Source organism: Spermophilus citellus (genome assembly GCF_964194105.1).
Source record: "Spermophilus citellus genome assembly, chromosome: 6".
Taxonomy (NCBI): domain Eukaryota; kingdom Metazoa; phylum Chordata; class Mammalia; order Rodentia; family Sciuridae; genus Spermophilus; species Spermophilus citellus.
The window spans coordinates 22472914-22492627 of record NC_138187.1 but is presented as its reverse complement, the minus strand read 5'-3'; the positions used below and the strand labels follow the sequence as shown (position 1 = coordinate 22492627).

At 40.6% G+C, this 19714-nt stretch overlaps 1 protein-coding gene and 1 pseudogene across 3 annotated transcripts in view; both read right to left on the bottom strand.

Moving 5' to 3' along the window:
- Positions 1–10605, bottom strand: part of ITGAD (integrin subunit alpha D) — a 31109-nt gene extending 20504 nt beyond the window's left edge. The window contains exons 1-6 of one of the 2 annotated variants that reach the window (XM_081299533.1): positions 9325–10605; positions 7481–7586; positions 4627–4730; positions 4421–4491; positions 4182–4296; positions 1063–1193 (exon numbers count right to left, since the gene is read on the bottom strand). In XM_081299533.1, the coding sequence (XP_081155659.1) occupies positions 1063–1193; positions 4182–4296; positions 4421–4491; positions 4627–4730; positions 7481–7586; positions 9325–9370 (573 nt within the window). In that variant the 5' untranslated portion in view covers positions 9371–10605. Of the gene's footprint in view, positions 1–1062; positions 1194–4181; positions 4297–4420; positions 4492–4626; positions 4731–7480; positions 8245–9324 lie in introns of those variants that run through there. The other variant, XM_081299532.1, reaches the window with a different exon arrangement.
- A 7110-nt stretch (positions 10606–17715) lies between these two features.
- On the bottom strand, positions 17716–19399 carry LOC308651955 (protein odr-4 homolog; annotated as a pseudogene). Its single transcript has one exon. The product of its transcript is annotated as a protein odr-4 homolog (transcript).
- Between the last annotated feature and the right edge of the window lie 315 nt (positions 19400–19714).

Sequence of the window (19714 nt, the reverse complement as noted above, 5' to 3'; positions counted from 1 at the left end):
TTAAATAATGCTTCTTTCATGATTTACAAAGAATAGCCATGCCAAAGATAATATTTGTTAAACTTACATTAAAAAATGTATAACACGTGAAATCAATTTAGATATTTCCTCTCTTTCTAAGAATTTGTATTTACATACAAAGTAGTTACTAGAAAGTAATAAAGAAGTCATGAGTTATACATAAAACATAATGAAGAAAGCACTACTCACTTGGCTGAGTTAACTTCAGCCAAACTTCACAGCAGAATTATTTTTGTTTCATTTTATTTCCTTTATTTTTACAGTACCAGTGATTGAACTGAGGGCTTCTCACATGCTAGGTGATCACTCTACCTCTAAGCTACATTTCCAGCCCTTTTTCAAGTTTATTTTGAGACAGGGCCTTGCTAAATTGATCAGGCTGGCCTCAAACTTGCCATCCTCCTACCTTAGCCTCCTGAGTAGCTGGGATTATAGACACATGCCACCGTGCACAGTTCAAAATTATTATTTTTATGTTCTTTAAATGTTTTTTCCTTGGGTTTTTGTTTGTTTGTTGATACTAGAAATTGAACCCAGAGGTACTTTACTGCTGGACTATATCCCCAGTTGGTTTTCATTTTTTATTTTTGAGACAGTCTCACTAAGTTGTTAAGGGTCTTTCTAAGTTGCCAAGTTTGGCCTAGAACTTGTGATCCTCCTGTCTCAGCTTCTCAAATCACTGGGATTTCAGACATGCACCACTGTACCCAGCTGCCTTTCAATGATTTTTTTTTCTTTTAAAAAAATTTGTTCTCTTTAGATACACCTGACAGTAGAGTATATTTTGACATATTATACATGTATGGAGTATATCTTGTTCTAGTTAGGATCTCATTCTTGTAGTTTTTAAACAACATGTGGTATACAGATACATATTAAATGCCACTGGTCAGACTCAAATTGGCCCTGCACTGGGACCTTGACCCTGGCCCTAGCCTCATCATGACATAGCTCCATGAGCCAACCCACCCCCAGTGATGCCAGGCCCACTTCCCAGGTCTGTCTTGCTCCCCTAATCAGGTCTCAGTGCCCAGTATTTACCAAAGTGTTGGTGCCCTGAAACTGGTCCATCACAGCTCTGACAAAGTCCTTCATCTGGTTAAAGTCACTTTCATGAATGCTACCAGAGCCGTCAATTAGGAAGACAATGTCCATCTCTTGATTTGGACACTCTGCAGAGAGGGAAGAGGAATCAAAGATGCTTGTGCAAGCCCCTTAATCTTCTGGGTCCCAGAATCCCTTCCCACTCAACAGAGTCAGGGGGCTGGGCATGGCATTCCCACCCAGTTCCCAACCCCTCCTCCAAAAAGACCCCAATCTGTTACTCCAGTTTCTTCTCCCCTCAATGGAGCCCCTGTTGCTCCCCTCCTTCCACATGACCTGGAAAAGGGGAGGTAGAGAGGATAGAGCTCCACATTCATTCAGTCAGTAAACACATGCTCTAGGGATGTCATTAGAGAACGTGGGGAGGCAGTTTATCAAAGTGGTTCAAAGTGCACATTCTGGAGCCTCCCTGGCCCTGGGCACCTCCCTGGCCCTACATCCCAGTTCTCCTGCTTACTAGTAGGTGATTCAGGCAAATTGGTTCATCTCTCTGGGCTTCCAATTTTCCTGTCTGTAAATAGTGCCTATCACATTTGATAACTGCAAGAATAAAACTAATTACTATGTATATAAAGAGCTTAAGATAGGGCCTGGCCCTCTGTAAGTGTTGCTGTTATTACTATCATCACTGTGTGTTGGGCATTTTCAAGACCTGTTGGATACACTTATGGTGGATCCTGCTGTGTGCCACCCAGGCCCACCCCACTTCAAGACTGAAGCACTCCTTTCTAGCTACAGGGCTGCCAATGCTCTCAGCTGAGGTCCTTCCCAGGAATCACCTAAGCAGAAGGGAATGGCCTTGCCTGGGGTTACACCTTCCTACACTGGGGGCAACCCACATCCACACTCTCCAGGAGTGGGCTAAGGCCTCTGTTAGAATTGCATCACTCTCCATCCTGTCTCAACCCAGTCCTTTCACAGGTATTGCTCCAGAACACTCCCAAATGAAACTTAGGAGTCTATTTCTGGGAAAATCTGACCTTGAGATCCTAGTTTAAAAGGCATAATCTATGCTCTAGTGGAGTTCACACTATAACGGGAAAGACATGCCACACGCAGAGAAACAAATAAGACATTTTAGATTGCCCTGCACTCATGCAGGGGTTCATGTCCTGTGTGTAAGACCCAGTTGGTGCCTCCACCAACACCCACATCCTGTGTCTCTATCGGGTGTTAGAAGAGTGGGCTACCACAGCACTGAGGTGTGAAGCCTGTACCATAGAGCAGCAGTAACTGCCTCCTGCCCTCTACTGTAAAACGGTCTTTTCTTCTCTCCCTGCCCTGCCCCTACCCCACCTGCTCCATTGCCTGTTGCTTTAAGGATGCTGAAGAGAAGTGGAAGATCACTTCCCTTCCTGCTTCTTTGATGACTAGAAAATCTAATCATCCACACAGCAAACTGAGAATCCCTCAGGTGACCCCTCCTTCACCCATACCTTGCAATCATCACCCTTGTCCTTTATCAAACCAGCAAGCTTTAATCATAATATCTCTCCTGTTTCCTGCTCCTCTTACTATATCCACAGGGCTTCCAACAGCTGGTTGGATGGAGCTGAGCACCTTTTGAAAAAGGTCTAAGGCAGTCAGCAATGTTGGCTCAAGCTCTGAGCTCTGCCTCTTTCTACTGGTGGGAACTCATCTCTCTGAATCTGTGTTTTTACCTGTTAAATGGGAATCATCCAGTCTACCACCCAGGGATCTTGTAAGGATGTAATACGATGATGTCTATCAGGCACCATGGACTTCCTGGTACTCTGGTGGTACTCAGTGGACCTCAGTGAACCTTTCCATCTCTACCCAAACCTGCCTTGCTGTGCCAGGTTTCTGATCCTATGTTCATTTTCATTAGGTATCTCACACTATGAGTTCCAGAAACATCTGTGAGAAGACAGCTATTTCCTCATGTTTAAATGCCACATTACCTATCCCTGGCTTCACAGACATCTCAGACTGGACATGGTCCCCCTCCCCAAGGCCCCTGGACCACCCTCTTCCATTCTGTCTCCTGTATAGATTTTTTTCTCACAATTTGGTTTCAGTATATTTCTTCTGTTGCTTAATTTTTGGTGAAAAGCCCACCACAAAACCATGCCTGGCTTTGTGTCTTCTCTAATCTAAAGCACTGTTCTCAGTCAGCATCCTGAGTAGCCGCTGGAATTCCTAATTGTATCACAGATGAGGAAGTTTATCTGTATCCTCCTCTTAGTCCTAAGATAAGAGTCCTCAGCTTGAAGATGATCATAAGAGCTATTACATATTTATTATGTGCCAGGCAGGGATCTAGGTACCTTATATACATTAAATCCTTTAATCTTTATAATCAACATGATTACTATATTTTAATATTTATTTATTTATTTATTTATGTGGTGCTGAGGATTGAACCCAGTGCCTCATGCATGCTAGGCAAGTGCTCTACCACTGAGCCATGACCTTATCCCTACAATCACCATGATTATTAAGCATCATTTTACCAGTGAGGAAACTGAAGCATAGAAAATTAAACTGTTGCACATGGACGTGGAAAATTTAAACTTGGTTACCACCATTATGCAGACTGACTCTCAGAGAGATGCTGCTGTCATGGCCAAGGTCCCACTCTGTGGAAGACATTGACACTGATAAAATTGTCCATCACACTTCTCAAAACTCTGACATTTGCTCCCCTTATAGGGGAAGAGTTCCTTTGGAGAATCCTGGCAGTGCAGCAGGGAACCATCCAGAACTGCCTCTTCATGGATTTCTCATCCTTACTGCATGTTTTTACCATCTAAGGCCTTTTATCTGAAACCCAAGAAGTGTCCATACACCTGTCGGCAACTGTAAGACCCTCAGACCTCCCACAGTCAATGCATGGGCTTCTCTGCCTTCATTAGACCTTCTCCCCCTCTACCATCTGAGGCCTCCCACCCTCTTGGACCTGCTGAGCCTCTGCTTAGCCACACACAGTCCTCCAGGAGAGGAACATGGGTACAGAGGGTTAAGAAGGCTTCATGCTCCACCCACTCCTCAATGCCAGCATGTCTTCAGAGAATCCCTGTCTCCAAGAGACCTACCTGGCAGGGCAACTGGGACTGTCCGGATGATCTGCATATGGGAGCCCAAAAGGAGGCAGGAGCCTTTTGCATACATGTTCTCCCCACAAGCTCTGTGCATAGTTGGGCCACAGGCCTGGAGATAGAGACCTGTGAGTAGCAGGCCTCCAGTCCCCCTCCTTCTCCCCTCCTCTCTGTCCCAGCCTCCCCCAGCCCCTGCTTCTCCCTTCGTGACCCTCCTGTGACCCAGAGCAACTCACCAGCAGCCAGGAGCCATTACTGGAGGCTGCCAGGGAGAGGCCCAAGGACATGTTCACAGCCTCTGGTGCGACTGAGAGGACAGATACACATGGTTACACTCAACAGCATACCTTCATTTAGGGGGAGAGCCTGGGCTGGAAGCTGCTGAGGGGGGATGCTTGGGCCTAGGAGAGTGGAGGGTCCCGATATCAGGATCATCACTCACTGTGTAATGAGATGGGTTGGCACGTGCCGTTGACAAACGTACAGTCGTATAACTGTCCTGTTTGGTTAACTGCCACCACCTCCAGGGGGGCTCCTACCACAAGCCTGGAGGTAAAACCATGAAAGAGTAGAAGGAGGTGAGAGAATGGCAGATTGGAAGCAAGGAAGTATCTTGCAAAGAGAAAGTGAGACTTTGTGAGGGAAGTTCTTGGTATTTGCTTCTTGAGCGGCAGTTCAAAAATCAGGGCCTGAGTTTAACTACAAATGCTAAGGACCATGCTGGGGTTTTCGTTTGATTTTCAGTGTGCACACATAAAAATATTTATGTATTTTGGATATATAAATGTTTTGGACTTTTACAACATTTACCTACCTGCCCCCCACCTGCCCGTTGAAAAACTATCTGAAAATAAAACTGACATTTCCCAAATACTGGTAAGTACATTGTGTTCCTGAGATGCTATCATTTTGAACCACTCCCAAAATAATCACCTCAAGTTAAATGGAACAATTTCATGAAGCCACATGTTTTAAAAAAAAAAAAAAGTTGATTTTTCAAACAATTGAACTAATTTAAACACAATGTAAACAATTTAGATTGGGTGCACAATTTATAGGAGCTATATCAGAATCCATATCCACATCTATTATCATATTCATGCAAATATTTTATTTGCAAAATTCCCTAAGAAAATTTTTTTAAATTTTGGAAACATCACTACCAACAACTTCCCCACCCAGAGGAGAAAACTAGACAAAATACTGGGGTATTTTAATTAGCTGAGCAAGGCTTAGTTAAATGGACAGTTTTAGGGTTCCTTTAGGAGAGCTGTTTCTTCACAGAAAGTCCCAATTCCTTTGCATCATGACTCATTGAATATCTAAAACTTTTCAGATAAAAACCTAACAGATGGCCAGAGGAGTAGCAGCTTTGGATCCGAAGCTGCTGGCATAAACTCAGAACAAGCATTAGTCTAAACTGTCAACCTGCAAGTATTTTCTTTATCCAACCCATTCCTTACAGGTGCACTCAATTTTTTAAATATTTGGATTATAATTCAACAGAAGCCAGGAAGAACAATAACTTTGTAGTAATTAGAATATCATCAACTATTTAATGTTTATTGATATTGTTTGGTAAATAATAATATTGGTAATTAATATTGGTAAATAATAATCAGTGTTGTAATCCCTTTTTATTAATAGGGTCTGAAAACAATTTAATGGTGATGAAAGCTGGAACAGTGATTACATTTGTTGAGTGGTTAGGAGGGGCAGGACCGGGGGAAGGCCAGATCTAAGTGGTAGTTACCCAAGTATACACAGCAAAAAAATATCATTGAGTTGGGGCCAGGCATGGTGGAGCATGCCGGTAATCCCAGTGGCTCCGGAGGCTAAGGCAGGAGAATCACAAGTTCAAAGCCTGCCTCAGCAACCGCAAGGTACTAAGCAACTCAGTGAGACCCTGTCTCTAAATAAAATACAAAATGGGGCTGGGGATGTAGTTCGGTGGTCAAGTGCCCCTGAGTTCAATCCCCAGTATCTCCCCCCCCCCCAAATATCATTGAATTGGAACCTTCAGTTTTATGCACTTTGGTGTATGCATCACATCTCTAAGATAGATAGATATCTAGATAAATAAAATCCCTGTACCTAGCACCTGAAACTTGCTACGATCTCCCCCCCCCCTTGCGGCTGGGTGAGGAAGCGGGAGGGATGTTCATTTAGAACCCAGTGACCTCTGAAACTCAATCAAAAACCTGTCCTCTCTGGCTCTCAGCCAACACCACCTCCTCTGTGGGCCTCCTGGAATTCCCCTCCTGGGTTTGCTCTCTCCCCTCTTGGCCTTCCCATGCTTTTGTCACACCTGCATCACATGGTGACTTGAACTCCTTGGGTCCCCATCTTTGGAACAAGAGAATGGAAACTCCTGGGGGGCAGGGATAGTACATAATTTATGGGTCCCAATGCAAGATGAAAATGTGGAGCCTCTTGGGGTTGAGAAGAGCTTTGTCCATTTTTCTGTTTCTCTCCCCCCCACACACCCTTTTCTTCCTCCCTCCCTCTCTGGTACATTCTATTTTCTATTTAGTGTCACACTCCCTCAAGCTCCAGGATATTTACCAGGCGAAGGCACCCAATTCTGACCTTGTCTAGCTCATGCCAGGGGAGGAGGGCACCAGCAGTCACTGGACAGGGGTAGGGGAGCAGGCAGCTGAAATTCCTTCCCAAGGAGGTAGTGGGAGGTGGGCTTCTCATAAGGTGAGGACCCTAAACTCCTAGCACATCTCCACCCTCCCATCAGACTTTACTAAAGAAAATATATATCTACAAAAATAAAATCATTAAGAATTTCAGGGCTGGGGATGTGGCTCAAGCGGTAGCGCGCTCGCCTGGCATGCGTGCGGCCCGGTTCGATCCTCAGCACCACATACCAACAAAGATGTTGTGTCCGCCGAGAACTAAAAAATAAATATTAAAAATTCTCTCTCTCCTCTCTCACTCTCTCTTTAAAAAAAAAAAAAAAGAATTTCAAGAGCCTGAGAGCAGATCATCAAACTCCCAGTTTAATGAGTATGGGCATTGTGCAACTACACAGTTTGCCAACCAAGAAGCTGCCCTATCTGGACAGCAGGTTCAAGGCTTTCCTCTCAAGGATGGATCTTTCCTAGGGTTTTGTGGCCCTTCCTGGGATTGTGATAATACATATGGTGGTGTCAGAGGCCTCAGAAGAGACATGGGAAGACTCCTCACCCAGGCCACCCTTCCTCCAGGACAACTCCTAGGATGCCACGGGCAGCCATCTTCCTACAGGACCCAGTGGGAATGGCGGTGGGGAAGTGAGCAGGGCTTACCTAGATCCACCAAACTGCACCACGGTCTGCCCAAAGCCAGCTGCATCCTTGCTGAAGACTGTGGGCTCCTCCACATACAGGTTAAATCCATGATAAAAAGCCAGGACTGAGGAATACAAGGAGTAGGGGCTTGGAAGTGATTCTAAAAGCCTCATCCTCTCTGTCTTCCTGGACTCTTGATACCCCACCCCACTCCAACTTGGTTCTCACCTGCCCAGGAGGACCAAGCCACTCCTTCCACTGTGCCTACTGATTTGCCATCTGCGTGGTTCCCATTCCTCTGCCTACCTCAAATATGATCAAACCTCGAAGCAAGGGACAACAATCTGAGGAAATACCCCCTCAAAGTTACTTCAAAGGGTATCCAGGATCTGAAATTGCCAATTGCTTCCTGGTATGTTAGATCACGAATGTGATAAGGTGCCCATAAAATTTATTGTCTAAAATGGGACCTTCTGCGAGTAAAAGGGACACCATTAACAATGTGACAGGGACTTCTCCAAGGCATATGGGCACCCTCCATAAAGAATATCCTGTTCCATCTTCTTATTACACAGAGACCCCAAGAATCAGATGGGGAACAGACTTAGAAGTTTGTGATTAATTGTTTGTAATTGTGTGTTTCTCATGTCCCCTCTCTCAGTGCAACATGAGGAAAAGATTTTTTTCTTGTTTTTCAGTGTTTGGCATAGTGCCTTTCACAGCTGTCTAATTCCTATTTGTTCACTGATTCTGAACAGCACAAGTCACTGGCACAGCCAGGATCCCAACCTGCTCTCCCGATCCTCAACTGGTCACAATCCCCTTGCTGGTGGTTAAGCTCCAAAGCATCAGGAGGTGACCCCTAGATCAAAAAGTTTTTTCTTACTCCCAAGCATCCATCTTTCTTTCCCATTTTTCTAGAACTTCCATTTGTCTCTGGATTGAGGAGTCAACTCCAATTCCAAGAATAGGGGAATTCTAAGAGGGATAAGTATCTAGAGAGGTGGTGACAGAGAGACACCTGAACGCTGGGATTCTGGGAAGAGACCAAATGTTTAGGGAGTCAGGACACTACTGTGGCCACATGCAAAGAAGCTTCACATTCCATACCTTCAAGTTATTCTGTTTCTGAGCCTGAAAGAAGTTCTTAATATGTAATAAGTGGGAAGATATCAAGGGGCACAGAGTGGAGTGCCTCATGGATTAGGCAGGTAACTTCAGTAGTGAAGTGGGGTAGAAGTGAGCACAAGGGAATAATGATCCTTTAGAGCTTGTGCCTTTTCTAAGGGGGGCAGCCATTACCAGGATCTAGTTACAAGAACTTCCAGGCCTTTCAATTTCTAAGGAAAAGATGTAAATCTTGAGTTTTTGCGTGAGATCTCATTTTTAAATGACATATGAATATGCTCCTGACAGTTGTCAAATTGCGTACTATATTGTCAACAGGATAGCATGTCTGAAATCAGGACTTGGGGGAAAATCAGGCCCAGAGAGATAGTATCCTGACCACCTCCCTGGTGGTTTCTATGGCCTTTCTCGCCCAGAATTATGCTAGGGCAGACTTCTCTTTCTTACACACCACCCACACCAGGGCCTCCACGAATGGGAAGCAGAAAGGCCTTGGAAAACATGACTAACTGGAGAGATGTTCATTCTCCACTGAGCATAACTCATAAGCCCATTTCCCCTCACCTTCATTCAGATCATATTTCTCCAAATTCCAAGCAATCCCTCCTCCCAACACCATTCCCTTCGCAACTCATGTGAACTGTAAGAACTGTACGCCAGCCTCCAGCCCGACCTACAGGAGGCACATACAGCTCCACAGAGTTTCTCCCCAGTCCTGAAAGCCCCAAACTCACCATTCAGGAGAAGCAAAACTCTGAAAACCATCACTGAGCAGCACATTGACTGGGAAGTGAAGGGCAGGACAACAGAGCACTGAAGGGGTTCAGCCTCCTGGGGGGTTGTTAAAATAATGACTCAGGCCCTCAAAGGGGTGGGAGGAGGAGCAAGTGGGGAAGAGGATCTTGGTTAATCATAGAACAGACCTGGGGCAGAGGCCAAAGACAATCTGGGAAAAAAATGCCTCTTACTCTCCCCACCACCACCACCTACAGGGTTCTGACTTCTTTCTTTCAGAAGACCACCCTCCCCTAGCTCTCTGGGGCTTCCTGGGACTGCACATAAGTAGAAGGGAAGGAAGCTGGATAGGTAGCAGTAGAGGCCCCAACACAGCAATGGGAGCATGAAGTGTGGGGTACCACCCCAGAGTGTCAAGGGCTTGGGGAGGTGGAGGTAGCCTCCCCTAGGTCAGGGTGTTGGTTAAAAAGCAGGCCCCCACAAGAGGAGGATGGATAACCAAAATGTTATATAACTTCATACATACAGTGGACTCAGCAGTAGTAGAAACAGACTAGAGAAGTAGGCAACCACATAAATGAACTCAGTTTCATCTTAAATGAAAGACAGAAGAATGCATAATGAGCACCAGGCAAAATTAATCTATGAAGAAGAGCTATTGACTCTGTTGGGATAGGGACTGTTTAACATTTCTTAAACTTATCATTCAACACTTCATATTTTAATATTTGCTTAATTGGGGAGGAGCTTGACAAGTAGATAAATGAGTGGTTGTTATTTATTCTGTATGATTTTATGCCTATTCAAAATATTCTGCAATTAAGCATAAATAAGTAAATATTTCTCAAAAACATGAAAAAAGCATCCTATGTAGGAAAGCCCAGGAACATATGACCCAGAAAATAATACCAAGAATTGATAAATGGGATGGCATCAAACTTAAAAACTTTTGCACAGCAAAGGAAACAACAGTGTAAAGAGAGAACCTACAGAATGAGAGAAAATCTTTGACAGGTACTCTTGTGGCAGAGGATTACTATCTAGAATATGTAAAAAACTCAAAGAAACTCAACACCAAAAAAATTCATTCAATAAATGGGCAAATGAATTAAACAGACACTTCTCAAAAGAATAAGTATAAATAGCCAACAATTATATGAAAAAAATGTTCAACATCTCAACCTATCAGAAAAATCAAAACTCCAGTTAGAAATGAGAATCATGAGGCTGGATTGTGGCTCAGTGGTAAAGTGCTCACCTAGCACGTGTGAGGCACTGGGTTCAATCCTCAGCACCACATAAAAATAAATAAATTAAATAAAGGTATTGTGTCCAACTATAACTAAAAAAATATTTTTTAAAAAATGTGAATCACTCCAGTTAGAATGGCAATCATCAAGAAGACAACAGTTAATGCTGGTGAGGCTTTGGGGGGAAAGAAACACTAATATACTGTTGGTAGGATGATAAATTGTTTCAGCCACTGTGGAGACCAATGGAGGCTCCTCAAAAGATAAGACACAAAACCACCTTATGACCATGATACCACTCCTCAGTATTTAACCACAGAATTAAGGTCAGCATACATGCACACACAGGTTTATAATAGCACAATTCATAATAGCCAAGTCTGGAAAGTGCCTAAGTGTTTTTAAACTGATAAATGGGTAAAGAAAATGTGGTATATATACAAACTGGATCTTTATTAAACCATAAAGAGGAACAAAATTATGTCATTTGCATGAAAATGGTTGAAAGAGGAGAGTACCATATTAAGAAAAATAAGCCAGATTCAGGTCAAGAGTCATATGTTTTCTCACATATGTAGAAACTAGAGATCTTGTAAAACTAGAAAGGAGACCAGTCCAGCAAAGTAAGGGGACCAGAGAAAGGGAGAAGGGGTAGGCAAGTGGAGGTAATGGGGATTGAAATTGATCAAACTATATTATGTGCATGTACAAATATGCCATCGTGAAAAACAGTGCATCAACCTGAAAAAAAAAAAGCTCAGAAACATACTAAAGATTAAAATATGACAGACCCTGGGTACAATCCCCAGCACAAAAGATTTATTAATTTATTTGTTTATACACGGACACACACATGCGCGCGCGCGCACACACACACACACACACACACACGACAAAATCTCCACCTATGGCATAAATTATTTTGTGTTATAAGTGACAGTTATTTAAAACATTTAAAACATAGATTTTCAAGAATAAACAATATAAAACTTTTCTAAACAAAAAAATACTTAAATTTACTCAAGCTAATGCTTAATGGACAGAAAAAAATAATTCTGACATATGGACAATGCCCTTGGAGGACACTAGGCCAAGGACGGTGATTACTGACTTTGAGGCTGATTTACTTACTTCCTTGCAAAGGCTGTCAAGCCAGGTTGAAAGGCAGCTTTCTCCCTCTCGTACTGAGCGACCTGCAAGCACCTTGTCATCAGTTCAATGAGTTTGTGAACTTCTCTCTGAGTTTGGAACCACAAAATAACTTTTCTGATTATTCTGTTTAATGCAAAAATTTAAAGGTCTTTTCGTTTCCTCCATTTTCATCACATCTTATCTTTTAGACACAATCTTGAATGGTATCACATTTCATACATAATCATTAATTTTGGACTTCCTTTCACAAATTGTGCTTGAGGCCAAAGTTTTGCTGATTTCAACAATTGCTAAAGCTTCCAACTTTGACTCAATTTTGTTATCACTTATCTCAGCAAAATTTTTTGTTTTCCTACTCATTTTTAGAGAACAATAAGGGCAGAATGCAATAAGATTCAAACTTATAAACACCACACACTGCCATGAAGACATCTTCCTTCCAGGCCCAGTTTCAGAGCTGCCAAGGCTCCCAAAGCTGTGGTGACGTTTCCCAAGCTCAGGGCATCCTCAGAGGATTTCCCAGGATCTCTATAACTACAAGAATCACCAATTGTCAATAACTTTTTAAAAGTTATTTCTAAAAAATAATCAAACCACATATCTCATAATCTTAAATCAGTGTGAGGAAGTATATTTGTTTTTCATAACTTTTTACCAGAATGACCCAGGCCTGCCCCAGTAATGGAGAGCCTGAGTTACAGGTCCTCACAGCTTAAGTGACACTTTCACGTGCTTTGTTTTGCTTCTTTCCTCTTGTCTTTTTGTCTGTTCTTGTTTGTTTTTTAATTGACACATAGTAATTATATATATTGCCAGATGGGATGATGCACACCTGTAATCCCAGTGGCACGGGAGACTGAGGCAGGAAGATTATTAGTTCAAAGCCAGCCTCAGCAACTTAGTGAAGCCCTAAGTAATTTAGTGAGACTTTTCTCTAAATAAAACACAAAAAAGGGCTGGGAATTGGTTAAGTGATTAAATGCTCTTGGGTTCAATCGTTGGCACCAAAATACACACACACACACACATACACACACACACACACACACATATTTATGGGGTACAGTCCAATAGCTTGTACAGGTTTAAAATATGTAAATCAGGGAAATTAGCATTTCCGTCCCATCAGATACTGTTCATTTCTATGTGTTGGAAACCTATGGAGTCTTCTTTCAGGCTATAGTTACCCTATTCTGCCATAGGACACCAGAATTAATTCCTTCTGTCTAACTAACTGTGTTTTGGTACTTATCTAATTCCTCTCTATCCCATTTTACCCCTTCCTTTCTCTATTTCTAATGACCACTACTTTTTATTTGTTATTTTTAGTTATACATGACAGTAGAATATATTTTGGCATATTATACATACATTGAGTATAACTTATTCTAATTAGGATCCTATTCTTTTAAAAAATTTCCTTTTATTTGTTATAATATATTCATACACTCACACAATAAAATAGTATAATTTGATCAATTTCATTCCCAAGTCCCTCCCTTTTCCCTCTCCTCCCTCTCCCTGTTCCCCTTCTTCTATTCTACTGGTCTTCCTTCTTTTTTTTTTTTTTTTTGTTCCAATCAGTCACACATGGTAGCAGAATGCATTTCTACATGTTGTATGCAAATAGAGCACAACTTCCCATTCTTCTGGCTGTACACAGTGAAGAGTCACACCAGTAGTGCAATCATACATGTACATAGGGTAACAATGGCTGTCTCACTCCACCATCCTACCCATCCCTACCACCCCACCCCTCCACTCACTCCCCTCTACACAATCCAAAGTTTCCTCATTCCTCCCCACCCTCCCCCTACACTGCTCCACTATGGATCCGCATCTGCTTATCAGAGAAAACATTTGGCCTTTGGTTTTGGGGGATTGGCTATTTCACTTACCATGATATTCTCCAGTTCCATCCATTTACCATCAAATGCCATAATTTCATTCTTCTTTATAACTGAGTAATATTTCATTGTGTATATGTATGTGTGTGTGTGTGTGTGCATATATATATATATATATATATATATATATATATATATATCACATTTTCTTTATCATTCATCTGTTGAAGGACACTGAAGTTGGTTCCATAGCAGAAGAAATACAAATGGTTAAAAAATATATGAAATAATATTCAACATCTCTAGCAATTAAAGAAGTAAAATTAAAACTACACTGAAATTCCATCTCACTCCAGTCAGAATGGAAATTATAAAGAATATAAGTAACAATAAATGTTGGCAAGGATGTGGGGAGAAAGGTATTCTCATACATTGCTGTTGGGACTGAAAACTGATACAACCACTATGGAAAGAAGTATTAATATTCCTTAGAAAACTTGGAATGAAACTACCATTTGATCCAGTTATCCCACTCCTTGGTCTATACCCAAAGGACTTAAAGTCAGCATACTACCATGACATGGTCACTTCAATGTTTATTGCAGCTCAATTCACAATAATGACCACTTATATTTTTACATGATCAATTATTTTTAGCTTCCATAAATGAATGAGTGCAGTATTTGTCTTTCTATGCCCAGCTTATTATTTTTAATCTGATGTCCACTTCCATCCACATTGTGACAAATGACAGGATTTCATTTTTATGACCAAATAAACATTCCATTGTGTATATAAAGCACACTTTCTATTTTAATTCATTTGTCAATGGAGACTTTAGATGATTCCATATTCTGGCTATTATAAATGGTGCTGCAATGAACATGGGAATGCAGGTATAATTATTTTATTTTCTCTGGATATTTACCTAGTAGCAGGGCTGCTACATCTTATGGTTCTCTTGTTAATTTTTTAAGGAACACCCATATTATTTTCAATGTGGCTGTACTGATTTACATTCCCACCAACAGTAAACAAGGGTTCCCCTTTCTCTAAATCCTTGCCAACATTTGTTAGCTTTGGGTTTTTTTAAATAATTATCCACTGTAACTAGAGTAAGAAGATATACCATTGTGATTGTGATTTGCATTTCCCTAATAATTAATGATATTGAGCATTTTCCATATATTTGCTGGACAAATATCTCTTCAGATCATTTACCCACTTCCTAATCATATTGTGAGGTTTTTGCTATTGCATTCCATATATATTCTGTATATTAATATTTTGTCAGATGAATAATTTGCAAATATTGTCTCCCATTCGGCAGGTTGTCCCATTACTCACTTATTCTTTAACTAAACATGAAAATCCTAACTTGCAATCAATCATAGGTCACCAGGAATGGTGCCATGTGTTGATAGCTGTGTATGATAGCTCTGGAGTTTCTGATAAACATGAATCCCTCAGTTATAGAGAAGTTTCTCATATTATATTCAGACCTTCATCAGGTACTAAGTCAATGAGCTTTCTAAAAGGGAGAGTTAAGTTCTGGATTTAGGGATAGTGGTAAATGGACCTTAATTCTGTCTTAGGTCACATTTAATTATGCCCAATGATGTGTCATTTGTTATTTGTTTTCCTAATGAGTAAATAACAACTTCAAATCAGGGAAAAGTATGTAACATAATTTCATTTTAATTTAAATGAATTTTAAATTAAGAAATTTAAGAAATTTCAATAGCCAATCCTAACATCACACAATGCCCAAGCTCTTCTTTGCTGAAGAATTTTTGCCCATAGCTTATTCTTCAAGCAAAATATTTGCCAGACACTGTGGGAAATCTATTCAACAACCACCAGCCTCACCTCAGCAATTCCTCATGGCTGGCAGAGTTTCCTCTTATTATTAGGCCTACAAAAAGCAGAAGATCATGTTCTCATACAGTGAGGAAGTGGAATCAATCCTGGAAGAGGGAAACATAAGAATATATTTTTAAAAGTACCTCCTTGATAAAGAGATATGTGGGTAGAAACTCTCCTTCTTTCCTATCTGAGTTATCTGAAAGTATCTGAGAATATAATGCCCAGAGTTATGGCATCCCTCTTGAAACCAAAAGAGAATGGTAAGGACAAAAGCCACACTAATTGCAAATATTGTCTCCCATTAGGCAGGTTGGATGGCTGATGGAAAATTGGATAGAATATGTATCTTTTTTTTTTTAATTGAGACAGGGTTTCCCTGTGTTGCCCCGGCTGGTGCCAAACTCCTGAACTCAAGTAACTCTCCAGCCTCAGCCTCCCTAGTAGCTAGGACTAACCACACCTGTCAGAATCTGCATCTTAATATAATTGTCAAACCAATGAATTAAACAACCTGCACCTTGACCTCTTGTTAAGGAAAGACCCTTTATATGTTCTTATGCATTTTTTTCTCTTGTTACTTGCAGCCAAAATCAATAATCCAATGTAGGCATTAACTTCACTGTTGTTTTTATAAGCATCTTGGAAATTATGTGACTTGACCCACTTTTGCTATAAAAGCAACTTTGATTTATGTCACTGTAACTCTGCTGTCTTTTCTGTAGTTGATAACATTGTCTGATTGTGGATGGGAAAGCATCATGTTGCAGTTGTTTTAAGAAATCTTTGTTGCTTTACATCAGAGGTCATTTTGCTTTGTTTGAAAATGACACAAAAACTCTGATAGCTTCGTGCTACTATTATTTGACAAAGTTTCAGAAAGGAAAACAGACTGGGAACAAATACATACCAAAACCAAGAAATCCAATTTTTAGATGGTACAATAGTTTCTAGATATATTTTAGTTTTTGACTCAAAAATCACTCATGCCAGATTTCATATATTTCTTTTTTTAATATTTATTTTTTAGTTGTAGTTGGACACAATATCTTTATTTTTATTTATGTGGTGCTGAGGATCGAACGCAAGGCCTCGCACATGCTAGGCAAGCGCTCTACTGCTGAGCCACAACCCAGCCCCGCATATATTTTTATTCTATGTGTGCATTGGACTCAAAGTCAATGCTGATTTTGATGACATTATTCTAAATTGTATTAATTGTTATTTTTATTAAAAATTTCAGGGTTTTAATCCATTGGTTCATTTTTGTGATTTGAGGATATAGTACAACACAATAGCACCCCCAAAATGCAAATGTAATGGATATAAAAAATAACACATAATATTATATGAAATTTATGTCTTGTTGCCTGAATGTTAAACAAGAGCCCTTGCAGTCCTCAGAGCCATGTGGAAGCTTTAAGAATAAGATAATCTTTAAAAAAAAGAACACAATTATTAAGGGGGCAGCACTATTTCTATTCAAATTGCCAGTTCCAAGTGTTTGAGATCTATGAGGATAAAATCATTTCTTGCTTTATTTTTTCTCCAAAATTTACCACTTAGGAGATCATTAATGGTTTTATGAAACACATTTGGGAAAACACAACTCTAGGGCCAGGGGACATTGCACAATAATTGATCATTCTGGGGACTCAAAATTTCAAAATCCAAAGGAATTTTTGACCCTATTATGGTGAATGGAGGATATTTTTGGATGGAGGTGAACTTCCCTTCAGATCTTATGATCAACTGCCTCCTTGTTCTATTCCTATTTGAAACATATATGGCCCAAGTACCTTGGTGGTGGCAGCACCAGTAGGATCTCTTGAAGGCAGAGAATGGCTTGCCATGTTTTGATCCCCAGCTAACTGCCAGGCACCGTGGTGAGCTCTATGATGGAAAGGTGGCATGATAAAAGAATGACCTTTTGGTTTTAACTCCTTTAGATATATACCGATTAGTGGTATAACCAGGTCCAGTTTTTTTAAGGAACCCCATAACTGGTTTCCAGAGTGATTATACCAATTTGCAGACCCCGTAGCAATGAATGAGTGTAACTTTTTCCACACATTCTCACCAACATTTAATACTTAAATTAATGTTACTTGTATTCTGGTAACTTGTATCTTGATAATTGCCATTCTGACTGGAGTAAGATGAAACCTCAATGTAGTTTTAATTTGCTAATTGCTAGAGATGTTGAACATTTTTTCATATATTTGTTGACCGTTTATATTTCTTTCTTTTTGTGTGTGTGTGTGTGGTAGAAGATCTGACTGCTAGTGTCTTGACTATAGAGGGACTGTTTATATCTTTATTATTCATAGTTGTTGACCAATGTTCTCTGGATGATCAGGAAGCTCTTTGTGCCTCACCCTAATCACTGAAGTAATGAAAGGAGATACCCGCAGCAAGAACTGCAACTGCAAATGCTGCAATCACACCTATGTTTTGCCGAATTTTCAACATTACTGTAGTTTTAATTGGTTGCTCTAGTTGTTTATCATCTTTGTGTTCCAATGAAGCTTCATTTATTCATAGAGCTCATACAAGCTGTGTTGACTTCCTCTGCAATTTCCAAATCTTCTATTTGAACCATATGATCTAACATCCTATAAAATGGTCTCTGATTTCTTCGGCTGATTCATCACCAAATTTATAATCACATAACTTTACAGTGGATCCAGGAATGGGGACAAAAACTCGGCGAGGGAGAATGTAGAACTCTTTTTCAGAATCTTTTTTTTTTTCTGGGATTTCATTCAAAAGCAGGTCCTCAAATAGTATTTCACAACGATCAGCAACTGTGTTCAATATATCTCTCTTCACTGCCTGCATAGCATCTTTAACCTTGGGTTTGTTGCTGTGAATATAAGCTCTGCATTTCACAGAACCCTTAAGGTTTACAGAACCACTGCAGATCTGAACTGTGGCTGTAGATCTGTGGTCTGAATTCAGAAGCAATTGTGTTAGCACTCTCACATCCAAAGAATGACTAGTTGCTTGAGTATTTCCTCTGAAAGATTTTTTCTGTCCTTCTAATAGATCACAATCTTCATTTTTAACTTGTCCATTAATCAAATAAACACCATTTTCTATTTGCTTGGCCCAGTGTGGAAGTCCATTCTTTGTATTTTTTTCCAGAGTATAGCTGACAGAAGTAGAAGAAAGTGGAATGTGAATATCAATGTGAATGGTACAATCTAGAGAAAGCCATGAAGTAGACAGTCCACTTTGATACTTCCAATCGGCTGGTCTTGCTGAACTCTTTGGGTCACGGACATCATGACCCAAAATATTGACAAGATATTTTTTTTTTTGTAGATGAGCAAATGTGAAGTATTACTTGTTCTGAGATCTCCTCCTCTGTGAAATTCCACATTCTTTTTCTATTCATAGACTTTTCCATGGCAAATATTAGTCTGCGCAGGGCATTTTGAAAATCATTTGCCAGTTCCAAAGTTGTAATGATAAATACTCCAAGAACTAAAAGTCCCCCTGGTAGCATTCTGGATACCTGATTGGCATGTTCTGTGGCCCATTCTTCATCCAAATTATCCAACTTAGCTTTGGGATGTTTGAGGTTCTCATTTTGCTCTTCTTTGGGTGGTGTTCTGTCCTATCAAAAGACCAGAGACAAAAGCTTTTCCTTGGAGACTGATGTTTGAAAGATATTGGCCAACACTCTCTTCTACAATGTAGGTTCTTCCCATTTTTGAGAACTAATTCAACTCCTGTTCTCAGGATGCATACGCTGCCAGATAAATCTTCCGAACTGTCGGTGCACTGAGAAAAGGAGTGAGGTGCATGAGCCCCAGCCTCCAGGGGCCAGAATACCCTCTGGTTCCAATTCCACAGCCAATGAATTCACCCGATCATTTATATTTCTTCCATAGAGAAGTGTCTGTTTATTTCTTTTGCCCATTTATCGATTGGGTTATTTGGGTTTGTTATTGTTGTTGTATTTGGGGGGGGGGGTGTTAAACTTTTTGAGTTCTTTGTATATCCTGGAAATTAATGCTGTATCTGAGGTGCAGGTGGCAGAATTTTTCTCCTATTCTGTAGGCTCTCTCTTCACACTCGATTGTTTCCTTCACTGTGAAGAAGCATTTTAGGGGCTAGGGTTGTGGCTCAGAGGTAGAGCACTCGCCTACCATGCGTGAAGCACTGGGTTCGATCCTCAGCACCACATAAAAATAAAATAAAGATATTATGTTCACCTATAACTAAAAAATAACTATTTTTTAAAAAGAAGCATTTTAGTTTAATACCAT